The 23,389-nt window shown below is 46.9% G+C and overlaps 1 protein-coding gene and 1 long non-coding RNA gene across 2 annotated transcripts in view; both read left to right on the forward strand.

Annotated features, from left to right (window-relative positions):
• Positions 1-13,074, forward strand: part of LOC138247466 (uncharacterized) — a 46,257-nt gene extending 33,183 nt beyond the window's left edge. The window contains exon 3 of the long non-coding RNA XR_011194513.1: positions 12,942-13,074. This is a non-coding gene — a long non-coding RNA (uncharacterized lncRNA). The remainder of the gene's footprint in view (positions 1-12,941) is intronic.
• A 31-nt stretch (positions 13,075-13,105) lies between these two features.
• LOC138247106 (carcinoembryonic antigen-related cell adhesion molecule 1-like) overlaps positions 13,106-23,389 on the forward strand; it is a gene marked incomplete at its 5' end in the record, with an annotated part of 137,954 nt that continues 127,670 nt past the window's right edge. The window contains one exon of the mRNA XM_069201851.1: positions 13,106-13,286. Within this exon, the coding sequence (XP_069057952.1) occupies positions 13,106-13,286 (181 nt within the window). The remainder of the gene's footprint in view (positions 13,287-23,389) is intronic.

A 23,389-nucleotide genomic window follows, 5' to 3' on the forward strand; every position in this document is an offset into this window, starting at 1 on the left:
GCTCTGGGGTGGGGTAATTTACTTACCTTTACTGTATTCTTACACTCCCAGTAATTCTTCAAACCGTACACTTGTCTAGGGGGGAATTTGTGATTCACATTCCCCTTTTTTAGCATATGCTTTGTGTTGCCTCTAGATCTATTTTCTCCCATTGCATTCTATAGGATTTCCTACTGTTTGCATTGTTCTATGACTATTTACTTGTCTAAAATTTGTGTCTAGTGTATATATTGTGTATAATACTTACCTCCAGTCATGGTCGTCTCAGTAGTGAGAAGAGCAGGTCAGCCATGCAGAGGGTTGTCACGTTAGTGCAAGGAGCTGGTCAAGCAGCAGGTGGTTGTGTAGCTTTGTGATTGCAGTAGTCGTGGGCTGCCTTTGCTGTAGCGTGAAGTGCAGGTCTCATGATGCCAATCTCCATGGTCTGTTGTCAGCATGAAGAGCAAAGTTTACCTGAGGTTTGTGTTGACGGTCTTAGTGGGTGGCAGAGTCTTGGCGTGAACTGACCTTTTCGTTGCAGAAAGGAGCACAAACATCTGTATTTTCACCTTTTCTTTAGACGTATCCTCTGGTGCCAGCCAATGGGCAAGGACCTGGGGAGGCACCTCTTGGTGATCAGATGCTCACAAGTTCAATCTTCCTTCTCAGATAGGAAGGCAGTGCTTCAAAAAGCATGACAGCTCTCTGGCAACAGGACAGTCCTTCTTCTATAACTTCTTCAGGTTAAGAAGTGTTCTGTTGAGTGGCTCTGGAGGTGCAGTATTTATACCTGGTGTCAGCCTATGTAATTTATCTTGAGGCAAAGGCACCGTTCCGCAAGATCTATTTCCTTAGAGATCACCCCTACTGCTCTGGCCAGAGAGAAGTCCAGAGTAGTACTATGGGACAATTGAAGCCTGTGTGAGGACAGGTGTGCTATGCCTGACTCGGGGACAGGCACATTTGGCAAGGTGAGAGCAGACACTTTTAAGTACCAGTCCAAGGTAGTAAACTGTTGATGCATGTGCGAGGGCAGGCATGTCCTGCCTGACCCTAAGACAGGCATGTCTGGTAAGGAGAGCGTAGACACCCTTAGGTATCAGTCCAGGATAGTGTGCCGTTGATGCATGTGTGGTTACAGCTGTGCAATGCCTGACCCTGGGACTGGTATGTCTGGTGAGGGGAGCGCAGACACCATTATGTATCGGTCCAAGATGGTGTACTGTTGATGCATACAGCAGTACACCATACATACAGGAGTGCCTTGCCTGACCCTGGGACAGGCATGTCTGGTAAGGTGAGAGCAGGCAGCTTTAAGTACCAGTCCAAGGTAGTGGACCTTGATGATTTTGCAAGAGCAGGCATGTCCTGCCTGACCCTAGGAAAGGCATGTCTAATGAGGAGAGAGCAGAAACCCTTAAGTATCAGTCCAAGATGGTGTACTGTTGACGCACGTGTAGAAAGAGGTGTGCTACGACTGACCCTGCGATAGGCATGTTTGGTAAGGTGAGAGCTTTAAGTACCAGTCCAAGGTAATGGACTGTTGATGTGAGTGCAAGGGCAGGTGTGCCATCCCTGACCCTAGGACAGGTATGTCTGGTAAGGTGAGAGCAGGCAGCATTAAGTACCTTTCCAAGGTAGTGGACCTTGATGAATTTGCAAGAGCAGACAGGTCCTGCCTGACCCTAGGACAGGCATGTCTGGTAAGGAGAGAGCAGACACCCTTACGTAACAGTCCAAGATGGTGTCTTGTTGTTGCATGTGTGGTTACAGATGTGCAATGCCTGACCCTGGACAGGCATGTCTGGTGAGATGAGGGCAGACACCTTTAGTGCTCTCCTTGTTGGTTGATGCAGCCAACATGGGGGAGCAGGTAGGATCCATCAGTAGGGTTGGTGTAAACCTCAGTACTGTGCCTTGATTGACGCTGTCAATTATTAAGTCTTGAGGGATGAGCAGAGCACAGAAGCATCTTCTGGAGTCTTTGTGAGCTTTGAAGTGGAGGAGACACCACTTCTGGCAGCCCCTGCAGCCACCCGGGCTTGTTAGGAGGCTGCACAAAGAAAGGTACACTGGGGAGTTAGTGCATATGATGTTATCAATAGTATTATATATTTTAAGAACTTGAATAAGTATGCATTCAGGATGCCTTGTCTTCAGAATAAAGACAAAACTTAGGTTCTCTGCATAAACCTTCTGAAGGTTTACACTCACACACTACAGCAAAAGCTTCCTTCAAACACCTGACCCCCCTGCTCAGTCCTTTGTGGGCTCTCATGAAAACAGGCAAAGGGCCCAGAAAGCATCTATTCTGGCAGTTCAGGTAATGCTGGAGGACCCTCTTGACAGGGACGTAGAAGGGAGAGAGAAAGGAGAAAGCAGGAAGGCAGAGGGAAAGTATGACTGTAGTAAAGTACCCTCTTTTTGCTGTGGTTACCCCCATTTTCTGCCTGATGTCAGCGTGCTTGACTGTGTTCAATGGGATCCTGCTAACCAGGACCCCAGTGATTATGCCTTCTCTCCTCTAAATTTGGTTGTTGCATATTGGTAACCAAGTATTTCACCCACAATTAGCATACTGGTGCACCCTTATAAGTCCCTAGTATATAGTACTTAGGTACCCAGGACATTGGGGTTCCAGGGGATCCCTATGGGCTGCAGCATATCTTTTGCCACCCATAGGGAGCCCATGCAAAGGCTTCTAAGGGAATGCCATTGCAGCCTGTGTGAAAATATGCATGCACCCTTTCACTGCCATTTACACTGTACCAGGTCACTTATAAGTCACCCCATAGCAGGCCCTCAAGCAGAGGGCAGGGTGCAGAGAACCTGTGTTTGAGGGTACCCATGCACTAGCAGAGGTGCCCCCACGACCTCCAGGACCATTTTCCCAGATTCATGAACGTGGGGATGCCATTTTACACGTGTACTAGACATAGGTCACTACCTATGTCTAGCTACATAATGGTAACTCCGAACATAGGCTTCTTTGGTATCAAACATGTTGGAATCATACCCCAATGCTTTTTCAAGCATTTGTTGTATGATTCCATGCACTATGGGAGCTCCACAGTGGACCCCCAGTACTGCCATTACAGCCTTCTGAGGGTTCCCAGGCAGCCCCAGCTACTGTCACCTCACAGAAAGGTTTCTGCCCTCCTGTTGCTCAAGCAGCTCAAGCCCAGGAAGGCAGAACAAAGAATTTCCTATGAGAGAGGGTGTTACACCCTCTTCCTTTGGAAATAGGTGTTACAGGCATGGGAGGGGTAGCCTCCAGAGCCTCTGAAAATGCTTTGAAGGGCACAGATGGTGCCCTCCTTGCAGCATCCAGTCTACACTGGTTCAGGAACCCCAGTCCCTGCTCTGGCACGAAACTGGACAAAGGAAAGGGGCATGATCACTCCCCCATCCTAGGGGTGGTGCTCAGAGCTCCTCCAGAGTGTCCCTGGGTTTTGCCATCCTGGATTCCAAGTTGGCAGGGCACTCTCGGAGCATCTGAGTGGGCAGTGCCAGCATGTGACGTTAGAGCCCTCCCCTGATAGGTGCTTACCTTTGTAGCTGACCACTCCCCCTTTCAGGGTTATTTAGGGTCTCTCCTCTGAGTGTTTTTTTAGATTCGAATTGCAAGACTCCACTAGGAATCCTCTGCATCCTTTACTTCACCTTCTACTGACAAAACTGCATCTGGACCCTCCAGGAACTCTATAAACTGCAACAAAGAAGCAAAGACAACTTCTGCAACATTGTATCTTCAGTTCCTGCCAGCAACTGCAACTGTTTCCAGGTCATGCATCCTCCGAGGGCTGTCTGTCTTCAGCCTGCACCAGAAGATTGAAGGAATCTCCCTTGAAGTGAAGGAGTCACTTCCCTGCTTCAGCAGGCACCCCTCTGCAGCGATGACCGGTGGCTTAGGTCCCCTCTCCTGAAGAAGTGCATGGATCCAGCTACATGGGTGGTAGACTGAAGTGGTGTCGAACGTCATGAAGTCCAGCTGTCCAACTTTGGTGGAGGTAAGAGCTTTCCTCCCCACGCAATACAGTACCCCTGTGCACCACATGTTTTGCAGTTGCCAAGGCTTATTGCCATCCTTCCACAAAGTTCTTCATGCACCATGGACCTCCATCCCCAGCACTCCTTCCTGCGATGCACAGCCTCCTGGGTGGTTCTTCGGTGGCATGGGATCCCTTTGTGTAGTGCTGCATGGGCCTCCTTTTGTACCTTCTTTGTCCCCATGCTGTGGGACTCCTGTGCATGCTGCCTGGTCTTCCGAGGGATCTCTGAGTTGCTGTCTCCCTCTCCTAGGTAGAGGCCACCAGGTCCCTCCTGGTCCCGGGCAACGCTATTTTCTGCTAACCGCAAGCTTTGCGTGTGTCAAGGCTTGTTGGCAGAATCCAGTGATGCAAACCAGACTGGACTCATCCATCCGGTGTGTGACATCATCTGCACCAACCAGGAACCTGCATCCATCTTCTTGGGTGCAGTACTGGCTGTTCTTCCTCGCCAGTGGTTTTTCTTTCGCACCTTCATCTGGGTTAGAAGGGGCTCCTGTTCTCCCTGGACTCTTCAGTGTTTCTTGGACTTGGTCCCCTTCTTCCACAGGTCTTCAGGTCCAGGAATCCACTGTTGGTGTCTTGCAGTCTCTTCTGGTTCTCGCAAAATCTTCTATCACATGTATTTGTGTGTTCAAGGAAAGTAACTGATGAAGGGCCAGAAGTAGGAAGGAAAAATTTTGCGACTCGGAAATTGCGAGTCATTGCGAATCACAATTTCTTACTCGCAAAATGGGATCCAAGAAAAAAAAGCGAACTCACAATTTGCGAGTCGGGTGTCGCAAATTGCGACTGGGCTGCAAATTGCATGCAGGTGCAGCAAAACAGTTGGAAAAACACTTCCTGGCTCTTGCTGATGACATCAGAGCCAGGAAGTCATCAAATACACCTGGGAGGAGGGAGGACCACACCCTTTTCAAACTGCTGTGCAACTACCTGGAGAGAGGAACTGCTGCTACCATGGAAGACACAGGTAGTGCAGGAAGGAAAAGGAAACTAAAATTCTTAGAAAAAGAACTTGAGGTGCTGACAGAAGAATGCTGCCAGCACCATGACCAGCTTTTTGGCAAGGCAGCCCTCAGTGTCCCAGACACCGAGAAGAGGAGGATCTAGCAGCAAATCCAGGAGAGGATCAATGCCATTGGGGTGAGCCACTGAAGCATTGATGAAATTAAAAAAAGGTGGTACGACCTGCGCTCCATGACAAAGGAGAGGGTGGCAGAGTGCCTCAGGGAGATGAGGGGCACAGGAGCAGGCCCATCCACCATCCCACCTCCCACAGCCATGGAGTAATTGGTGGAGCAGACACTGGAGCCTGAGGCTGTGTCATGAATGGGAGCATTGGATACGTCAGCGCAAGGGACATCCAAAAGTGAGTACTATGAAACATGCATGTACACCTACAAATGCTATATCCACACTCACCCAGTACACAGCAGCATGCACAACCAGACTAGCTCCATTCCAGACTAGCAACCACCAGAATGATGCATTATGGGCAATGTAGTACAGTAGTCAGCATATAGGCAAATGTTTAATATGAGGCATACAACAGATGTTATAGACTGACAGTGTGTTCCCTATGTCCCACAGGTCTCCCACAAGACACCCCCACCAGCCACACCATCCATGGTGAAGACAGCAGGCCACAAGCAGTGCAGGAGGCTGCAGCAGCCATTACAGGGCCCAGCACGACACCACCACAGTCCCCTCCAGAAGAAGTACAGGACATGGAGGAAGGAGACACAACACCTGGCCCCAGCCACACTGTGAGACAGCCAGAGCCAGCAGCACCACTTTATCGCAGACGCAGAGTCCAAGTGCAGGCGGTGGCCCAGGAGGATATAGGGGAGGCATCCATGTCTGCAGTTGAGGCATCCCTCCTTTCTGGTCAGCGCCTGCAAACAAGGCAATAAAGGATTATTTCAGGTGCAATTCAGAGAATGGAACACAATATCACACATGGCCTGGCTGATGTGAACACACAGTTCACAAGACTAAATGACAATGTCAGTGAACTTACACATTCAATCCGCCAACTGGTGACGGAACTGGTGGCTGAGAGACAAAGCGCAAGGCACTGTGAGCGCCACCTAGTTCAAAGATTTGACCGCATGGCAGCGTCCATTGGCCGTCTTGCCATGGACACCACAGGCCTGTCAATACGGACCGTGAATCTGCAGATGGAACTGGGCCACTTTGCAGGGGATGTGGCGCGGGGACTGGGCCGCATTAGCCACGCTGTGGACATGTTGGAGGCCAGGCAGGTGGCAAGGGGCACGGGTGAGACCCCTCAGGACAGTGAGGAGGTGTCCACTATCAGCAGTGTATCTGCCACTGACACACGTGTACTGCGGAGTGGCAGTGCACATCAGGGGTCAGCTGACCCACCTGGGACGAGCCATGCTGGGCGAACCAGGAGGAGGATGTAGGCACAAACACTGCAGGACTTATGAGGCACATGCAGTTAATGTGTCCTCATTAAGGGTGGACATGTGCAGCCCCTTACGGACAGTTATGTTCTTTTGTTATTAGGTTCACTAATTAAAATGTTTTGTTTGTTCCACTACACAACTGGGCTCTTTGTGTGTGACATTGGTGAGTGTGGTGTCTGTTACCACGTACCTTCCAAAGTATTGGGTTGCAATGTGGTCCCGTCTCTGTCTGCCTTGATTTGCAATGCTTCTATCTCCAGGCTGCCGATATGGTAGCTCTTGCTCGTTATCCTCCGAATCTGGGTCTGCAGGGGTTAGATGTAGCCCACGTCTGGTTGCAATGTTGTGCAGTATTGCGCATGCTCCAACTATCTTGAATGCTGTTATTGGGGCATACTGGAGCACACCTCCACTTCTGTGGAGGCATCGGAATCTTGCCTTTAACAGTCCAAAGGTCCTCTCTGTGACATTTCCGGTCTGCCTATGTGCACTGTTATATCGCCTCTCATTCTCATTGCTGGGTGTTAGGTACGGGGTAAGTATCCATGGTCGTAGCGCATATGCACTGTCACCTGTTTGGCAAAAATAAGCAATGTTAGCAGGGCATGGATGGTTTCAACAGTGACCTGTGTGTAAGGCTTCAGGGTGTCTTCAGCAATACCTAAGAGATGTCCATCTCCAAACTTTCTAGGCGTTGGTCTATCCCACTGTGCCTGAGAATGTAAGAGTCATGTGTACTCCCTGGAAATTTGGCTACCATGTCAGTGATGACATAATGGGCATCACATACCACCTGGATGTTCAGTGAGTGGGTACATTTCCTATTGCGGAACAGATATTCCAGATTTGCAGGAGGGCAAATTTGTATATGTGTCCCTTCCACACACCCTATTACATGGGGGAAGTTGGCAATTCTGTAGAATTCCAACTTGGTGCTGTTAATTTCAGCCTCATTCCTGGGTAGGTATATGTATCTGGACATGTGTGTAAGTATGGCACCTAGGAAACATCTGAAGAACTGTGAGAGTGCACTTTGGGATACCCCACCTGCCACTGCAATCACCCCCTGATAGCTACCCGAGGCCAAGAGGTGCAGAGAGGATAGCACTTGCACATGTGTGGGGATGGCGCTGCCGCGCACAGTCTTGCGTTGAAGCTGCGGATTGAGTAGATCAATGAATTCTAATATTGCTGCACTGCTGAGTCTGTATTTGTCATATATCTCCTCCTCAGTTTGTTGGAAAAGTGTCTGCCTGGTTCGGTATATCCTCTCCTGTCTCTGGCTCCTCCTCTGCTGGGCAGCATGGACTCTCCTCCTCCTTGCTATCACATATATTTCAGCCATTTTGAGTAACCCAGATGCCTTATGGGTCTCCTTTTATACTTTGGTTCTGGTTACCACCTGCTCTGACTTAGTGGTAATTTGGGTGTGCAAAATGGGCTTTTTGCGACAATTTGCGAGTGGCTTTTTCATATGGTTTGCGACTCGCAAATTGCGACTTCCTATTTGCGGGTCGCAAAATCAGGTCGCAATTTTTGGGAGTCGGTAATGGCTTGCATCGCAATTTGCACTACGGAAATGGGATTTTTGCATCCTATTTCCGATTTTGCGGGGTCGCAAATTGCGATTTGGGCCATTTGCGACTCGCAAAAATTTGCTACATCTGGCCCGAACTCCTGCTTTCCTGGGCTCTGTGGTGGATTCTATTACTTACCATTGGTGTTTTCTTACACTCAAAGCGCCCCTCTACACATTACACTTGCCTAGGTGGGAAACCGACTTTTGCATTCCACTATTTTATTTTAGTATATGGTTTGTGTTCCCCCAGGCCCATTTTCTAACTATTATTTGCACTGCTTTGTAACTGTTTTTCCAGCTATTTCTGCATTATAGTGTATATACTGTGTATATTACTTACCTCCTAAGGGAGTATAGTCTCTATGGTATTTTTGGCATTTGTGCCACTAAAGTAAAGTACCTTTATGTTTGTAACACTGAGTATTTTCTTTCATGTGTGTGAGTACTGTGTGACTACAGTGGTATTGCATGAGCTTTGCATCTCTCCTTGTTAAGCCTTGGCTGTTCATCCACATTACAGCTAGAGAGCCTGGCTTCTAGACACTGTGTACATTTCACTAACAAGGGATAACTGGACCTGGTATCAGGTGTAAGAACCATAGGTACCTACAACAAGCCAGCCTCCTACAGCCTCCGTTAGTCACGATGGAGCTGAGGCTTAAATTAATATTGAAACCCATTCAGTTTTCTAAGGGGCGCACCTTCACTTATGTATAAAATGTTATCAACCTTATTTACCTTATTTACTTTTCACTAGCACTGCAGCTGCTCTTAAATGTATTTGGAGATAAAGGCCGTAATACATCTTTTTCCAAACATTTTCCTCAGAAAGTATGAATGGGAACAGTAATTACATGCTCGAAATATACAAAAAATGCAATGCAGGTCTTGAACTCACAGATATTGAAGCGTATCTTTCATTAAGGGGTTGTGTGTCAAACTCAAACCTTTCCTTCATTTCATTGCAAAGGATAATGACCCCAAAACAAATATTCTTGGCTATGGGTTTGCACCTTCGCTTTTCTTTCACACACGCTTTATTATCTGTTTCTTTGGCAGTCACTTCTATTCCATTCCATAGCCAGTGACTGCTGCCTACTCACTCCCGGGGCCAATATTCACTCTCCCACACTACCAAGACCACTCTCACACACCTCACACACTAGCAGTCTAACACTGCCACAAACTCTCAATCTTCTGTCTGACTCACGAGGCCCCTAGTGAGACCTTGCTAGTGCGAGGACTGATGCTGGGCACAGGGAGCTTTGCTCTGGCCTCTGATGCTGTAGCATTCCATGTGATGCTTGCTGGTAATTGCTTTACATAAATTTACATACTTTTTGCATAATTTTACACAACCTTTGCAAAAGTTTGCAACATTTTGCTGGAAGGAAAGACGTGATTTCATACAATCCTAAAATGTTCCACTCTGCACCATTATGAATCAATGATTTAATGACGTTTATGTAGGTCTCGGGTCACCCTAGGAGTATACGAGCGCTGTAGAATGTGATATTTCTGGTAGATGCAGTGGTAACCCTGGTAGCTGCTAGTAATATGGCGCATCTGCTTACATATATAAAGGGTTTTTCAAGGATGACGCAAACAGATTTTTCTTCAGGAGAAAGGTTGGATAATTCACGACATTAATCCCAAATTGCAGGGCAGAGAAATCATTAAGGTGGAGGAGGTTGGTGATAATGGCATCTCTACTAAGCTATAGCCAAATTTAAATTACACCAGGGTAACTTGCTTAATTTTTTTAATATCTCATTACACGTCTTATGAGAAATTCATGAAATTACGTCATTATATCATCACATAATTAGGCTGCAAATATATTGTGGTGGCGTGCAGGAACAACACAAATAACCAGAAAGAGAGTGTCTGACATTCAAGGCAATTTCATCGTTTAGTCCATTTTTGTTAATGGGAAATACGTCCTTTCATCAAAAATTTATGCAAGGGCTAATTTCATACTAAAATATAGTGTTAAATTATTACTTTTCCATTTATGTAATTATGCACAATTTCATGCAATTTTCAAAAAATGTTGCATAAATGCACAAACACAAATTATAAATCAATCAATCCAGTACTTCTATAATGCAGCTTATCAACCGGAGGGTTTCAATGAGCTGTTGCGACAAGCTGCACACTTGAATAGACAGATCTTCAGGTCCTTAATGAACTGCTTCATTGATGCAAATTATGCAAATTTCACACATCCCTAACCATTAGCTCAACCATTTTCACAATCAGGGCATCAGACTCCAGACACCGGACTGGGTAGGAGTCCAGGAAGGTGTGGTATATATGGGGTTGCCTGTAATTAAGCCAATCAGAATGGTGCAGAACCCAAATGTTTGAGCTATTCTTGTTGGTTGATTTTCCACCAATCTGAATTATTCCTTGTGTGAAGGCCCTTTTTGTGTTCCTGCCTGCGCAGGTGGGAGGTTGTAGGTAGACATGTGCCCCAGTGGTGGCAATTACAGTGATACAGAACTCAGTTTGCCATATCCAAAGGACCTGCTACAAGAACCAGCTAGTTCGCCATGAAGCTGAAATCCACCAAAAGCAACTGCCAGGAACAAGAAATAAAGTGGTGCATCTGCAAAGACAGGAGACCATACCGCCTTCAAGGTAGCACTCAACCTGTACCATTGCCTCCTGAAAGAAACCAAGAAGAACGCCGTAGCAGACCGCATAGAAGCCAGCTCAAACTGCAGTAAGGAGCTCATTAATATCGTGAAGGGGTTTTCCACCCCCCGCAGCTGCCGAAAACAACATCACCCCCTCCCAAGAATTGTGTGAGATCCTGGTGGACTTCTTCCATGACCAAATGTCAAACATCTACGAAAACTTCACAACCTACCCCACCACTGACTGCATCCGCCTGCTCATACCCATGAACACAAACCTTGAATAGAATACCTGCTCACCCATTGGGAATCTCTCACAGCTCAAGCCGCAATCTCCATCATGAACTCAGTACACTCAGGAGCACCCAGGGACCCATGTCCCCTCCACATCTTCAACCTCGGTAGCAAGGCGATTAAGGATGAGCTCAAGAAAGTCTGGAACACCTCCATTACGAGAGCCGCCTTCCATGAGGACTGAAAATACACTGTAGTGAGGCCTCTCCTGAACAAACCATCTGTTGATCCAGCATATTGGAAGAACTGCTGGCCCATCTTCCTGCTTCCCTTTCCGGCAAATGTTCTTGAACAAAGGCAATCAACAGCAACTCACTGAACATATGGAATGCAACAACTTGCTGGATCCCTCCCAATCTGGATTCCAAGCCAACCATAGCACAGAGACAGTCCTGATCGTAGCCATCAATGTCATTAGGGCCCTCCTGGACTGCGACAAAAAACAGCAGCCTCCTGGGCCTATCAGCCACACTTGACACCGTCTACCATCACACCTTGATCCATAGACTCCACCACATGAGAATCTAAGGAGATGCCCTGAAATGGATCAGCTCATACCTCACTGGAAGAACCTAGAGAATCTGTCTGCCAAGAAGATCATTCGCAGCATCCCACAAGGATGAGCCCTCGGCCTCACCCCCTTCAATACATGCATGCCCCCCCGACCAAAACCGGTAGATCACACAGACTCACCCACTCCAACGACACACAGCTCATCCTCTTGCTGTCAGAAGACCTCTTTACCACCAGAACCAACTTCCATAGATGTATGATGAACATTGCTGGCTGGATAAAGAACAACTGCCTCAAACTTAGCTTGAGCAACATGGAAGTCCTTATCTTTGGGAAAAACACCTTGCCATGGAGCAGCACATGGTGGCCTTCTGAACTTGGCCCATCCCCTGCCCTGACAGACGACGCCCGCAACCTCTGTATCATCCTGGACAGCAAGTTATCTATGATGAATAGGTAAATGCAGTCTCATCCTCCTGCTTCCACACCCTGCAAATGATGTTCATGTGGCTCTCAGTCAACACCAGAAGGATCGCCACACAGGCCCTTGCCACCAGCAGACTTGACTACGGATATACGCTCTATGTAGGAATGACTGTATAGCTCCTGAAGAGACTACAGGCAATACAGGACTCAGCAGCAAGACTCACCTTCGACCTCCACAAACGAACCCACATCTCACGTCATCTCAAGAAGCTACACTGGCTCACGATCCACAAGGGATGCTAGCTCAAGATGCTGACTGTAGCATACAAAGTCCTGCAGAGAGAAGGATCAGCTTACATCAACAAATAAAAGACCTACCACCAACCGACCAGACAGACAAAGTCGGGAACAATCTTCCTCTGCACCTCCAAAACTCCTCATTGGTAAAGGAATTGAGGAAAGGACTGAAGACCTGAATTGCTGCTTTTTAAATCCTGATTGATTGATTGCTGATTGATTAAGTTGTAAAAGTGTTTACATTCTTTAGGACTGGAAGAATGCTGTCAGGAGTGGAATTTTAGGATAATCACATTTGAGCATAAATATTTTCTTAGACAGATAAGGGTGGGTATGGGAGATTTATTGGTCAGGTGTGCATTGTGTAACATACTGTGTAACCGTTTTTACAAAATGTTGTGAAGCATATTAGTTTGAATATTAGTTAATTAATTTGAAACCTCGGTACTGTGTATCATGTAAATTGGTGGGAATTCCTTTATCTTAGTTTCAATTTCCAGAAACGAAATCTCATGTTGATGACAGGATGGCCACAGGCGGTGGTCAGTTCTGCAATAGCGTGAAGCGAAAAGCGATGTATTTAGCCACCAAACGCCCCAGGAAATAGAGACTACATAGAAATTACCATTTATATTTACATATTTAAGTGCTACAAGAATTATGCATGCATCTTTGTCTGAAGTCTCTGTTGTGAATTACATCTCCTTCTTCGCTCCCTCCCATCCAGCCTGGCTGTGCGTGTGGCCCCAGCGGACGGCGGCGCAGGGCCCCGGGGCGGGTGTGGTCGATGCTGCGGTGGGAGAGACGGTCACCCTCACCGCCCCGGTCACTGCGGATATACTGGTCTTCTCATGGTACAGGGGGACCGCGGTGAGTGAACTGATCCTCACTTACATCGTGTCATCTTCCGCACAGAACAACGGCCCGCAGTTCACGGGGCGGGAGAGCGGGCGCCCCGACGGGTCCCTGCGGATCACAGACCTGCGGACGAGCGACTCCGGGATCTACACAGTGTCTGTGATACCAAATAGTGGACCAACAACACCAGGCTCCCAGCAGCTGCGAGTCTACGGTGAGTGAGGCACTCTCTCAGTTAAGACACACTCCAGCAGAACGACCGAGAGTACCTACATTTCTAACTTCTGAGCATGTAACTGTGTACTTGTAGTATGCAGTAGTACGGAAAATAATAATGTTAATAATAATTGTAATCAACCAATGATGGCTTTGTAATGTACGTTTAATCACCCACAGGGTCTCAAGGCGCAGTAATACTTTATAAATGACGTGACCCTTGCATAGACCACAGGTGGGATAAATCAGTGCAGAGTTTCAAGCCATCTATATTTTTAAATACTTATAAAACCGGCCCACAGTTCGCGCCTCTAGTACCTGGCGGTAATGGCCGCTGTCTTCCCTCCACAGACTCTGCACATCCACATATGACAGCCACGGAGCCACTGTCGCTGCCCACGGAAGGGCAGTACACACAGGGTAGAGGCAATCCATTCTTAGGCCACGCACCCCCTGGACATAAGCACTGTACTGTACAGTGTACCGGCACGGTAGACTGTGATCCCCCCTGGCACGTGCAGGGTAGAATGAATATCGGGGGTACGTTGAGCGGCGAATCCAGAAGGTGTCATGCTGGATTATGTAATCACAGCCAGCAATTTTCTTCTTGCGTGCCAGCAAAAAAAAGAAAAACTTGAATGGCCTCGTGCTCTTGCACAAAACACGGTGCCATTCGTGCTGTTTTTTTAGTGCTGTTCGAGCTACCGGTGCTAAATTGTAGTTCGATTGCATGTTTCTGCCTGTTGGGGCAACGCATGGAATCTGGTGGAGTTTTTATATAACTCCATGGAATTCCGTCGAGTGAAACTCCACAGGTTCCACCCACCTCTAATTACCCGTTCGAGTTCTGGACTTTAACCATTCAGTGTGCACGGGGAGTACGGCCTTCACACAGAAATAACTCTGGCTCAAGTCTTTACTGTGTTGCATGAAGTGCTTGCATGGGATGCACAAGAGACTGTGGCCCTCATTACAACCTTGGCGGGGATGTCGGCTGTAACATTGCAGCCGGCTCCTAATGGCAGGCAGACAGTGAAAATCGCTACAGGGCTGTGCCTGGGGGCCCCTGCACTGCCCATGCTAAGTGCATGGTCAGGGGCCCCCAGGGGCCACAGCTCCCCTTACGGCCAGCCTTTCCATGGCGGTGTCTACCGCCATGGACAGGCTGGCGGGAAGGGGAGTCATAATCACCAGGGCAGCGCTGAAAGCAGCGCTGCCCTGGTGGATTACAACCGCCAGGACAACCATGGCGGAAAACCGCTGGTCCCGGCGGTATGACCGCGGCGCTACTGCTGCGGTCAAAATGTGCCGAATTGTACCGCCAGCCTGTTGGCAGTACGATCGCCACTTCAACCCTAGCGGTCTTTGACCACCAGGATTGTAATGAGGGCCTGCATTTCCCACATATAGCTGGTTGAGAGGTTTTGGCACTTACACATAAGGTGCAGGACCTTCCATTTGATTCCAGCTTCCACAGGAATTAATGACCCTTGTAACCGACCCCCAAAGCATTGATCTTGCCCCTGAATTCTGCATCCAAACAAATTCCAACATTCTAAGCCCTTAGCAGTTTAGCCAGACATTTTTGGCATTGCCCAGATATGGGCAGCTGATATAACGAGAATTTGCAATGCAATAGGTCTCACATTTTCTTGAGTTGGTGCTATTGGAATTGTAACTTCATAACTGGACTTTTCTTGCCACATAAATTGGTCAACTCTGCCTCCTAATTTCATCTATTCATGCCATATAATTCCAGTGGCCCACCACTTACCTAAAGCACAACCATTTGCCTTCTTCCTCTATCCTAAAACGTATACAATTATCATATAAACCTTTATCAGAAATAAACTCTTGGCATTAGAGTGTAATGCTCAAAACACCATAACAAAAATATAATTTGGGATGGATTTGAGGGTGAAAGAAACAGGGAGTCAGGAGTAAAGATGGGAAGGACAAGTGGCGTAGTAACGGGGTCATGGGCCCTGGAGTAAGAAAGGAAAATGGTTGACTGTTTTTTTGGTAGGAAAATAAAGCAATAATTAGAGTTGAGTGAGGTCCATAGGTCTTTTTGGCCCCGGTTCCACTGCACCTGTTGCTCCATTGATAACTAGATCTCAGGATGCGGCAGAAAAAGAGAAGCAAAAGGAATACAACAGACAAAAGGAAGAAAGAGAAAGGGTCACAAAGAAATAAAAGAAAGAAGGGAGAGAAAGAATGAGAAAATGAAGCACAATTAAGAAGAAATAGAACAAACATGTGAGACAAAAAAAAGAAGGAAGCTAGCAAACAAAAGATACAGAGGAGAACATAATAAAGGAAGTGTGAAAAGAAAGCAAAAAAATGAACATTAGAGAAAAGAAAGATGGTGAGAGAATCAAGCAGCAAAAGAACAAGGGCATGTATTTACCAACACATTTCCCACAGACACAGAATGGGAAAACCACTGACACTTCGGGTCCCGACAAGTAACTTGTGGCTTCCACATACAGATGGGAAAAAGAGGGATTTATAGTAAAAAGTGAATTGACAGATAAAGATAAGAAAAACACCAGAGAAAGGAAGGAAGAAAGATCTAAATAAATAAGGGAAAGAACATAACCTGAGTCAAAGGAAAGATCAAATAAAAAATACAAAGAAAGAATGAAGGGAAGAGAAAAAAAATAGTGAAATAATAAACGCCTGATGAAGAAAAAAGAGAGGAACAAAACAAGGAAAGAAAAAAATCAAGTTTTTGCAAGTTTGAAAGAGGAGGTAGGAAGAAGGAAATAAAAAAGGGAGAGGAGTAGAAATAAACAGTTGAAAGAAAGAGTGAAACTGTTAGCGTGTGAATTTTAAGAGCTGAAAAGAGAACAGTGGGGAGAAAGAAAACATTGAGAGTAAACAGAGTAAATGAAAGAACGGAGTGAGATAGGTGAAATATACCCTCCCAAATAAAGGTGGCAGCTAGGAATAGATTTAATTGGTTCCCCCAGGTCCTCAAACAGAAGTCAGAGTTTGGAACAGCAGTGGGCACTGCAGAACAGCAGGAGGTGCATTAGCAGAGTTGTATGTGAACCCCAATACAACAATATTGGGGTGCTTCAGATCAGGATTGGGGGTATAGACAGAGCTGTGTCCCGGCCCATTGTGGAATAACAGAAAGGCAGCGGGAAAGGAATGAGAAACGGAGCATCGTGTAATTCCTGGTATTGGAATAATGGGACGCTGCAGGTTAGGGTTAGGGTGCACTGACACAGTTGTATGTGAGCTGCAGTACTGGAATAGTAACGGGCACACAAAGTCAGAAGTGAGGTATGTTAATGAAGCTATATGTGGAACCTAGTATTGGCGTGTCAGTGTTACCAAGTGTTAGCCTGGAGGGGCCCTGGTGAAGCTGCGAGTGGGGCCCAGCATGGGAGTAGCTTTGCCTCTGAACCACAGAAGCTAGAGGCATGTGTGTGAGCCATAGTGCTGAGAAGAAATGTTACCTGAATGTTAGAATTGATGCATTCTGGAGGAGCTGTGGTAGTTTGGCACAAGCAGTCAGGCTTATCTCAAAGGCAATGTGTAAAGTATTTGTACCAACACACAAAGTAGTATAGTAAAGACTTTACAAAATTGACACCACATCCGTTTACAAAAATAGGCAATATTTATCTAAATCGAACAAGGCCAAGATGACAAAAATCCAACATACACAAGTCAAGATATGAATTTTTAAAACAATAAGAGTTTTACTCAATAGAAAGCAATGGAAACATTGATTTTACACAAAGCACCTGGTTTGCGTAAAAAATTAAGCTGCACGGGTGAGCGAGCGTCGGAAAAGTCAGCGATGCGTCAATTCCTTACTCACAAGTGAGGCCGTGGGTCGTTTCTCCTCTGGTCCGGTCGGCGATGCACTGTTTTCTTCTCCTGCAAGAGAGAAATGCTTCGATTTCCGGACAGGGCACCTCGGACCCGCACAGCTTTGCGATGACTTTGACACCAAGCGACGATGCATGAGAAATCCAGTCGCACGGTGTTGGAAAACCATGCTGTGTGGGGTTTGCATAATTATCAGAAGCCTCAAGTGGGTGTTGCGTAATTTCTCTAGCCGCGATGTGTCGATCTCCCAGCCGCAATGGAGGTGGAGTGTCTATTTTAGCCGCAAAGCAGATGGCGATTAGTTTTTCAGTTGCGTTGCAGGTAGTGCATCAAAACTTTCCCTGCACAGTGTTCTGTGAGTGGATTAAGTCCTTGTTCTGCCAATTTCACCTCTCAAGGGCCCAGGAACTGGATAGGGCACCACTTGGCAGGGCAGGAATCTGAGCAGAGAGTCCAGGTGCTGGCAGAGGAAGTCTTTGATGGCCCTGACACTTCAAAATAAGAGGCAAGCTCAATCCAAGCCCTTGGAGATTCTTCACAAGCAGGAATATACCTCAAAGTCCAGTCTTTGCTCTTTTTCAGGCAGAAGCAGCAACTGGAGGCCAGCCCAGCAAAGCACATTCACAGGCAAAGGGGCAGTACTCCTCCTCCAGCTCTTCAGCTCTTCTCCTTGGCAGAGGTTCCTCTTCATTTCAGAAGTAATCTTGAAGAAATCTAAAGTCTGGGGTTTTGGGTCCACTACTTATACCCTTTTCTGCCTTTGAAGTTGCCCAACTTCATAGAAAGTCTCTGTTGTTTACAGGATCTTGCCTGCCCAGGCTTGGCCCCAGACGCACACCAGGGGGTTGGAGACTGCATTGTGTGAGGGCAGATACAGCCTATTCAGGTGTAAGTGACCACTCCTCCCTCCACTCTAGCCCAGATGGCTCATCAGGATATGCAGGCTACACCACAGCTCCCTTTGTGTCACTGTCTACAGGAGATTCACAAACAGCACAACTGTCAGTTTCACCCAGACAGGGAATCCACAAACAGGCAGAGTCACAGAATGGTTAAAGCAAGAAATTGCCTACTTTCTAAAAGTGGCACTTTCAAACTAACAATCTAAAAACCAACCTCACTAAAAGATGTATTTTTAAATTGTGAGTTCCAAGACCCCAAACTCCATATCTCTATCTGTTCTCGAAGGGAAACTGCACTTTATTTAAAGGCAGCCCCCATGTTGCCCTATGAGAGAGATATGCCTTGCAACAGTGAAAACCTAATTTGGCATTATTTCACTGTTAGGACATGTAAAACACATTAGTACACATCTCACCTTTCACATACGCTGCACCCTGCCCATGGGGCTACCTAGGGACTACCTTAGGGGTGCCTTACATGTATAAAAAGGGAAGGTTTGGGCTTGGCAAGTGGGTACGCTTGCCAAGTCGAATTGACAGTTTAAAACTGCAGACACTGCAGTGGCAGGTCTGAGCCATGTTTACAGGGCTACTCATGTGAGTGGCACAATCAGTGCTGCAGGCCCACTAGTAGCATTTAGTTAACAGGCCCTTAGGCACCTCTAGTGCACTTTATTAGGGACATACTAGTAAATTAAATATGCCAATCATGGATAAACCAATGAACAATACAATTTACACAGAGAGCATATGCACTTTAGCACTGGTTAGCAGTGCTGAAGTGCCCAGAGCCCTAAAGCCAACATAAATTGGTCAGAAAAATTAGGAGGAAGGAGGCAAAAAGTTTGGGGATGTCCCTGCAAAAAGGGCCAGGTCCAACAGCTGCTGTAACTGAACTGCGTGTGAACGGGCCCCAGTATAGGAAAGGAGGTGACCTTGCTGGGGTAGAACTGAGGTGCACTGATGGAGTTGTGCCTGAGGACCCATTACTGGAAAAGCAGTGTACGGACTGTAAAAACTGAGGTGCCCTGGCAGACAGTGTGTGTGTGGGGTTCTGGCTCAGCTGAGGGGCTTGAAGTGTGTGACCTAAGGTGCACTAATGGAGGTGTGACCAAGGTCCCAGTACTGAAACAGTAGTGTGCACTGACTGTAAAAAATGAGGTGCTCTGGCAGCCAGCCTGTGTGGGGTTCTGGCACGGCTGAGGGGCTTGAAGTGTCTCAACTGAGGTGCACTGATGGAGCTGCACCCAAGGTCTATGTACTGGAACAGCAGTGTGTACTGACTGTAAGAACTGAGGTGCTCAGGCAGACAGCATGTGTGGTGTTCCTGGCACTGGCACGGCTGAAGACTTGGAGTGTGTGAACTGAGGTGTACTGATGGAGCTGTGTCCGAGATCCCAGTACTGGAGCAGCACAGTAAACTGACTACAACAACGGAGGTGCTCTGGCAGACACCGTGTGTGGGATTCCTGGCATTGGCATGGCTGAGGGCTTGGAATGTGTGAACTGCAATGCACTGATGGAACTGCATCTGAGGTCCCAGTACTGAAACAGCAGTGTGTCCTGACTGTAAGAACTGAGGTGCTCTGGCAGACAACATGTGTGGGGTTCCCGGCATGGCTGAGTGGCATGGAATGTGTGAACTGAGGTGCACTGATGGAGCTAAAAGTGGGATCCCAGTATGAAGCAGAAGTGGATACTGCCTTTAAAGATTGCAAAGCCCTGGTAGAGCTGGGTTCCTTGGCTATAAGCAATTACAAGCGATCTCCACCCTGGGCACCACAGTCAGGTACACTTGGTAAAGAAAATCCAAGCCAAGGAAGGGTGGGAGGCAGGCAGCTGAAAAAAGGTGCAGAAAGCCTAGAAACACCAAATGTGACCAAGATAACAGCCTGATTTACAGTCCGGCTTACAGCAAAGGTCAGAATAAGAATGCTCTGCAAATGAAAAGGGAAGCTTCCCTGGACAGGAGCAGGAAACAAAGTGAAAAAAGTCCCCAACAGAGCAGATAACCAGGACAAAGTGTTATTATACAGGAATTGGTCCCTGCTGCCACGCAGAAGAAGGAGGAACAAAGAGGCATGACTGACTACTAGCAAGCAAGGATTTTTAAATGACACTGAAAATAACAAATGAAATAGCTGGAAGCCCAGAGAAGACATATACTTAAAAGTATACAAGAGGTCATTCGCTTTTGCTCGACCTAATAAACACAGGCGCGGACTCTGTCGGAGAGTTGACTGAGCGAACTGGAGGATGTTCTTCAGACTGCAGAACTGGTTGAGAATGCTTTGCTCAACCGAGGTCAGCAAGCCATGAAGATGCTAGGGATTTGTTGCATATGCTCTCTTTTTTACCCAGGTGTTGGGGGTTTGTTTGAAAAAAAGACATCTGTTTTAAAAATGTTCACTCTTTTTTCACCTTCTCAGTGATGATCAGACAGGTGGTAAGGTGGATGTACTGACTGTGATGTGTTCAGCATATGACAGTACATATAGATTATGTTGCCTAGTGGTGCCCTGTAGCAGTAACAAGAGAAGTTTAACATAAAAGCCAAAAGAGGTGACCCTGCAGCACCCCACATGTCACAACTGACTTAGGAACCATGAAGACCCAAGCATGGTTCCTCAGAGTTCTTGTTAAGGAATGAAAAAGAAACGATTGTCACCCCAATACTCACGGCATGTTATAGTTCTTTCAAGAAGATCCAGTTATCCTTGGTATCAAAGGTTGTAGAGAGGTCCAACATCATGACCTTTCCCCTCATCTCTCCTTTAATGAGAGCCCCCATGATGCTACTAAGGGTGATTTCTTTATCTTCTTCCTGGAGAGGGAATCATGAATGACTGGAGTCTAATATATTAGGTCTATCCATGCCATCAACACCTATTGTGAAATGGAACTTTGCAGCAATTGTCTGACAATCAATAGACCAGCAATAAGGATGTTAGAATCAAACATTTCAACACCGCCCAAAGTGATCTTTACCTGAAGAAGTGTTCATCATGTTGTCAACATCCACCCTTTAAAGGAAAGATAGACGCATCACAACAGTGGTGACCTGGATTCTTGAACCTTATACTTTACAGAGAGATAGTAAGCACTAGACATGAGTCATTGATTCTTTAAAATTCACCAATTGAAAGAACTGTGAGCACCAGAAAGATGTCCACAAATGAACATCTTTCTAGTGGAGGCTGAAAACCATAGCCAATTATTCTTTCTCAACAGCTTCCTAGGACCTCTCCTTGGAGGTAAGCATGCATGAATCCCATGTGTCCAGTTGAAACTCCCAAGTTAGTCTGAATGGAAGAATTGCCTCTCAATGTAGTTTACTCCCATGGCCACTGGAATTTGTGTGACGATGGAGGTCCAGATTACGCAGCAAGAAGATAAATCTGAGTAGAAAATAGTGTGGCAGTACTCACTATTTTGTCATTTTTACACAAATTAAAACTGTCTGGACAAAGGTTCTACCACATTACTACCAGTTTATCACCTAGATACAGACTTCAGGAACCGCACAGTTAACCTTTGCAAAGGGTCTACCTCTGCGAGGCACCACACTTGACACTTTTATATAACCTTTGATGAGTTTTAGGGTCTGACTCTGTTAATATTACACATGCTATTCATTAGAAAACAGTTTTGCAGTTTACCACAATTTCATAGCACATGTGTTGGACCTTTTACAGGTTCATCCCGAAAGTTTTTTGCCTTCCTCCTCCTTTTTTTCCTGACCTCTTTATGTTGGCTCTAGGTCTCTGAGCACTTTATCACTGCTGATCAGTGCTAAAGTGCAGGTGCTCTCCCTTCTAAAGTTGGTATGATTGGCTTGCACCTAATTGGCACATTTAATTTACCTGTGAGTGCCTTGTACAGTGGAATCCCTATACCAGGCCCTGTAAATTAAATGCTACTAGTGGGTGTGCACCGCTGCTTGCGCCACCCACTGAAGTAGCCTTTCAAACCTGTCTCAGGCCTGCTGGCACAGGGCCTGCGTGAGCAGTTTACTGCCACAGGGACCTGGCATCTAAATGTACTTGCCAGGCCTAGAACTCCTCTTTTACTACATATAAGTCACCCCAAAGGTAGACCCAAGATAGCCCTATGAGGAGGGTGCTGTGTGGCTAAAAGACAGGACATTTGCCTGGTTTTGTGGCCTGGTTTCTCACTGCTGTGAGTTCTGCCTTCTCATAGGATTGCTTTGGAAATGCCCTAACATATGTCTAAATGGTATTGTCTGATCTATGAGGGGTAGCGTAGGCATGTTTGGTAAGGTTGTAATGGTAGTGAGAAATGCTGCTTACTTGTGTAGGTGGATTTTTTTATTACCATTATAGAAATGCCACTTTTGGAAAGTGGGCACTTCCCTGACTGTGGTGTTTTGCAGCTTGCCTCAAATCCACACCTGTGGCAGAGTGACTACTGGGCTTTGTGAGTACTTTCACACAGCCTGTACATAGGGAGGGTGGAGGTGTCACAGAGGTGCATCTACATATTGAATGGTCTTCCTGGGCTGAGAGAAGGAGAGGCGGGGCACACCTGCATTTGTAAAGGCTGTGCCCTGGCCTCACACAAAGGGCTTGTTTACCCCCCACTGATGTCTGGAGCCAGTGCTGAAGGAGAAGGGGGACATTCCTGGAACCGGCCAGTACTGGTTGGAACCCTTTCTCCCCCTTTTGTGGAGGCTGCGCAAAATGTGAATAAGTACAGTGGGTTTTTCCCCACATTTTTAGATACTAATGGACTAATGAACTGGAAACCGGATGCTACTAGAAGGACTCTCCGGGGACCCCCTTGGGACTGCTGCTGTTGTGCTGACCTATGACCTGCTAGGTCACTTGGAGGGACTGCCACTGCCTCCCTGACCCTTCTGCTGACCTGTTTGCTGGGACACTGCAGCCCTGTGCCCCATTGTTGTCTGGGTGGTGTGCCCCCTGTTTCCCTGCATTTTTCCTTCCTCACAGCACAGGAGAAGCTCTTTGCCATTGATTTTCACAGCGTGAGAGAAGAGCCGGAGGCACGGAAGCACTGTGTTCCCTCTGTGCCTGAGCATGAGGAGTGCTTCATCTTTCTTCTTTTTTTTCTCAGCGCGTAAGGAGCGCTTTGTACTGAACTCATCCCTTGCTTGGGGTGCCAGGAAGTGCCCGTGACACTCGCTGTGGGCCCCCTTCACAACTCCAACATGTGAGAGGTCACGAGGAGCAGAGGAGCTTGCGCGGACAAACACGCTCCCTGTGGTGCCCGAGGGAAGTGCAAAATCATTTTTCTTATTTACTGATCCATGTAAAGCCACTTTGTATGGCTTTGTTTGGTTTAATAAATACAAATAACGCAAGGCAGCACA

This window comes from Pleurodeles waltl, chromosome 7, assembly GCF_031143425.1.
Source record: "Pleurodeles waltl isolate 20211129_DDA chromosome 7, aPleWal1.hap1.20221129, whole genome shotgun sequence".
In the NCBI taxonomy this organism is placed as follows: Eukaryota; Metazoa; Chordata; class Amphibia; order Caudata; family Salamandridae; genus Pleurodeles; species Pleurodeles waltl.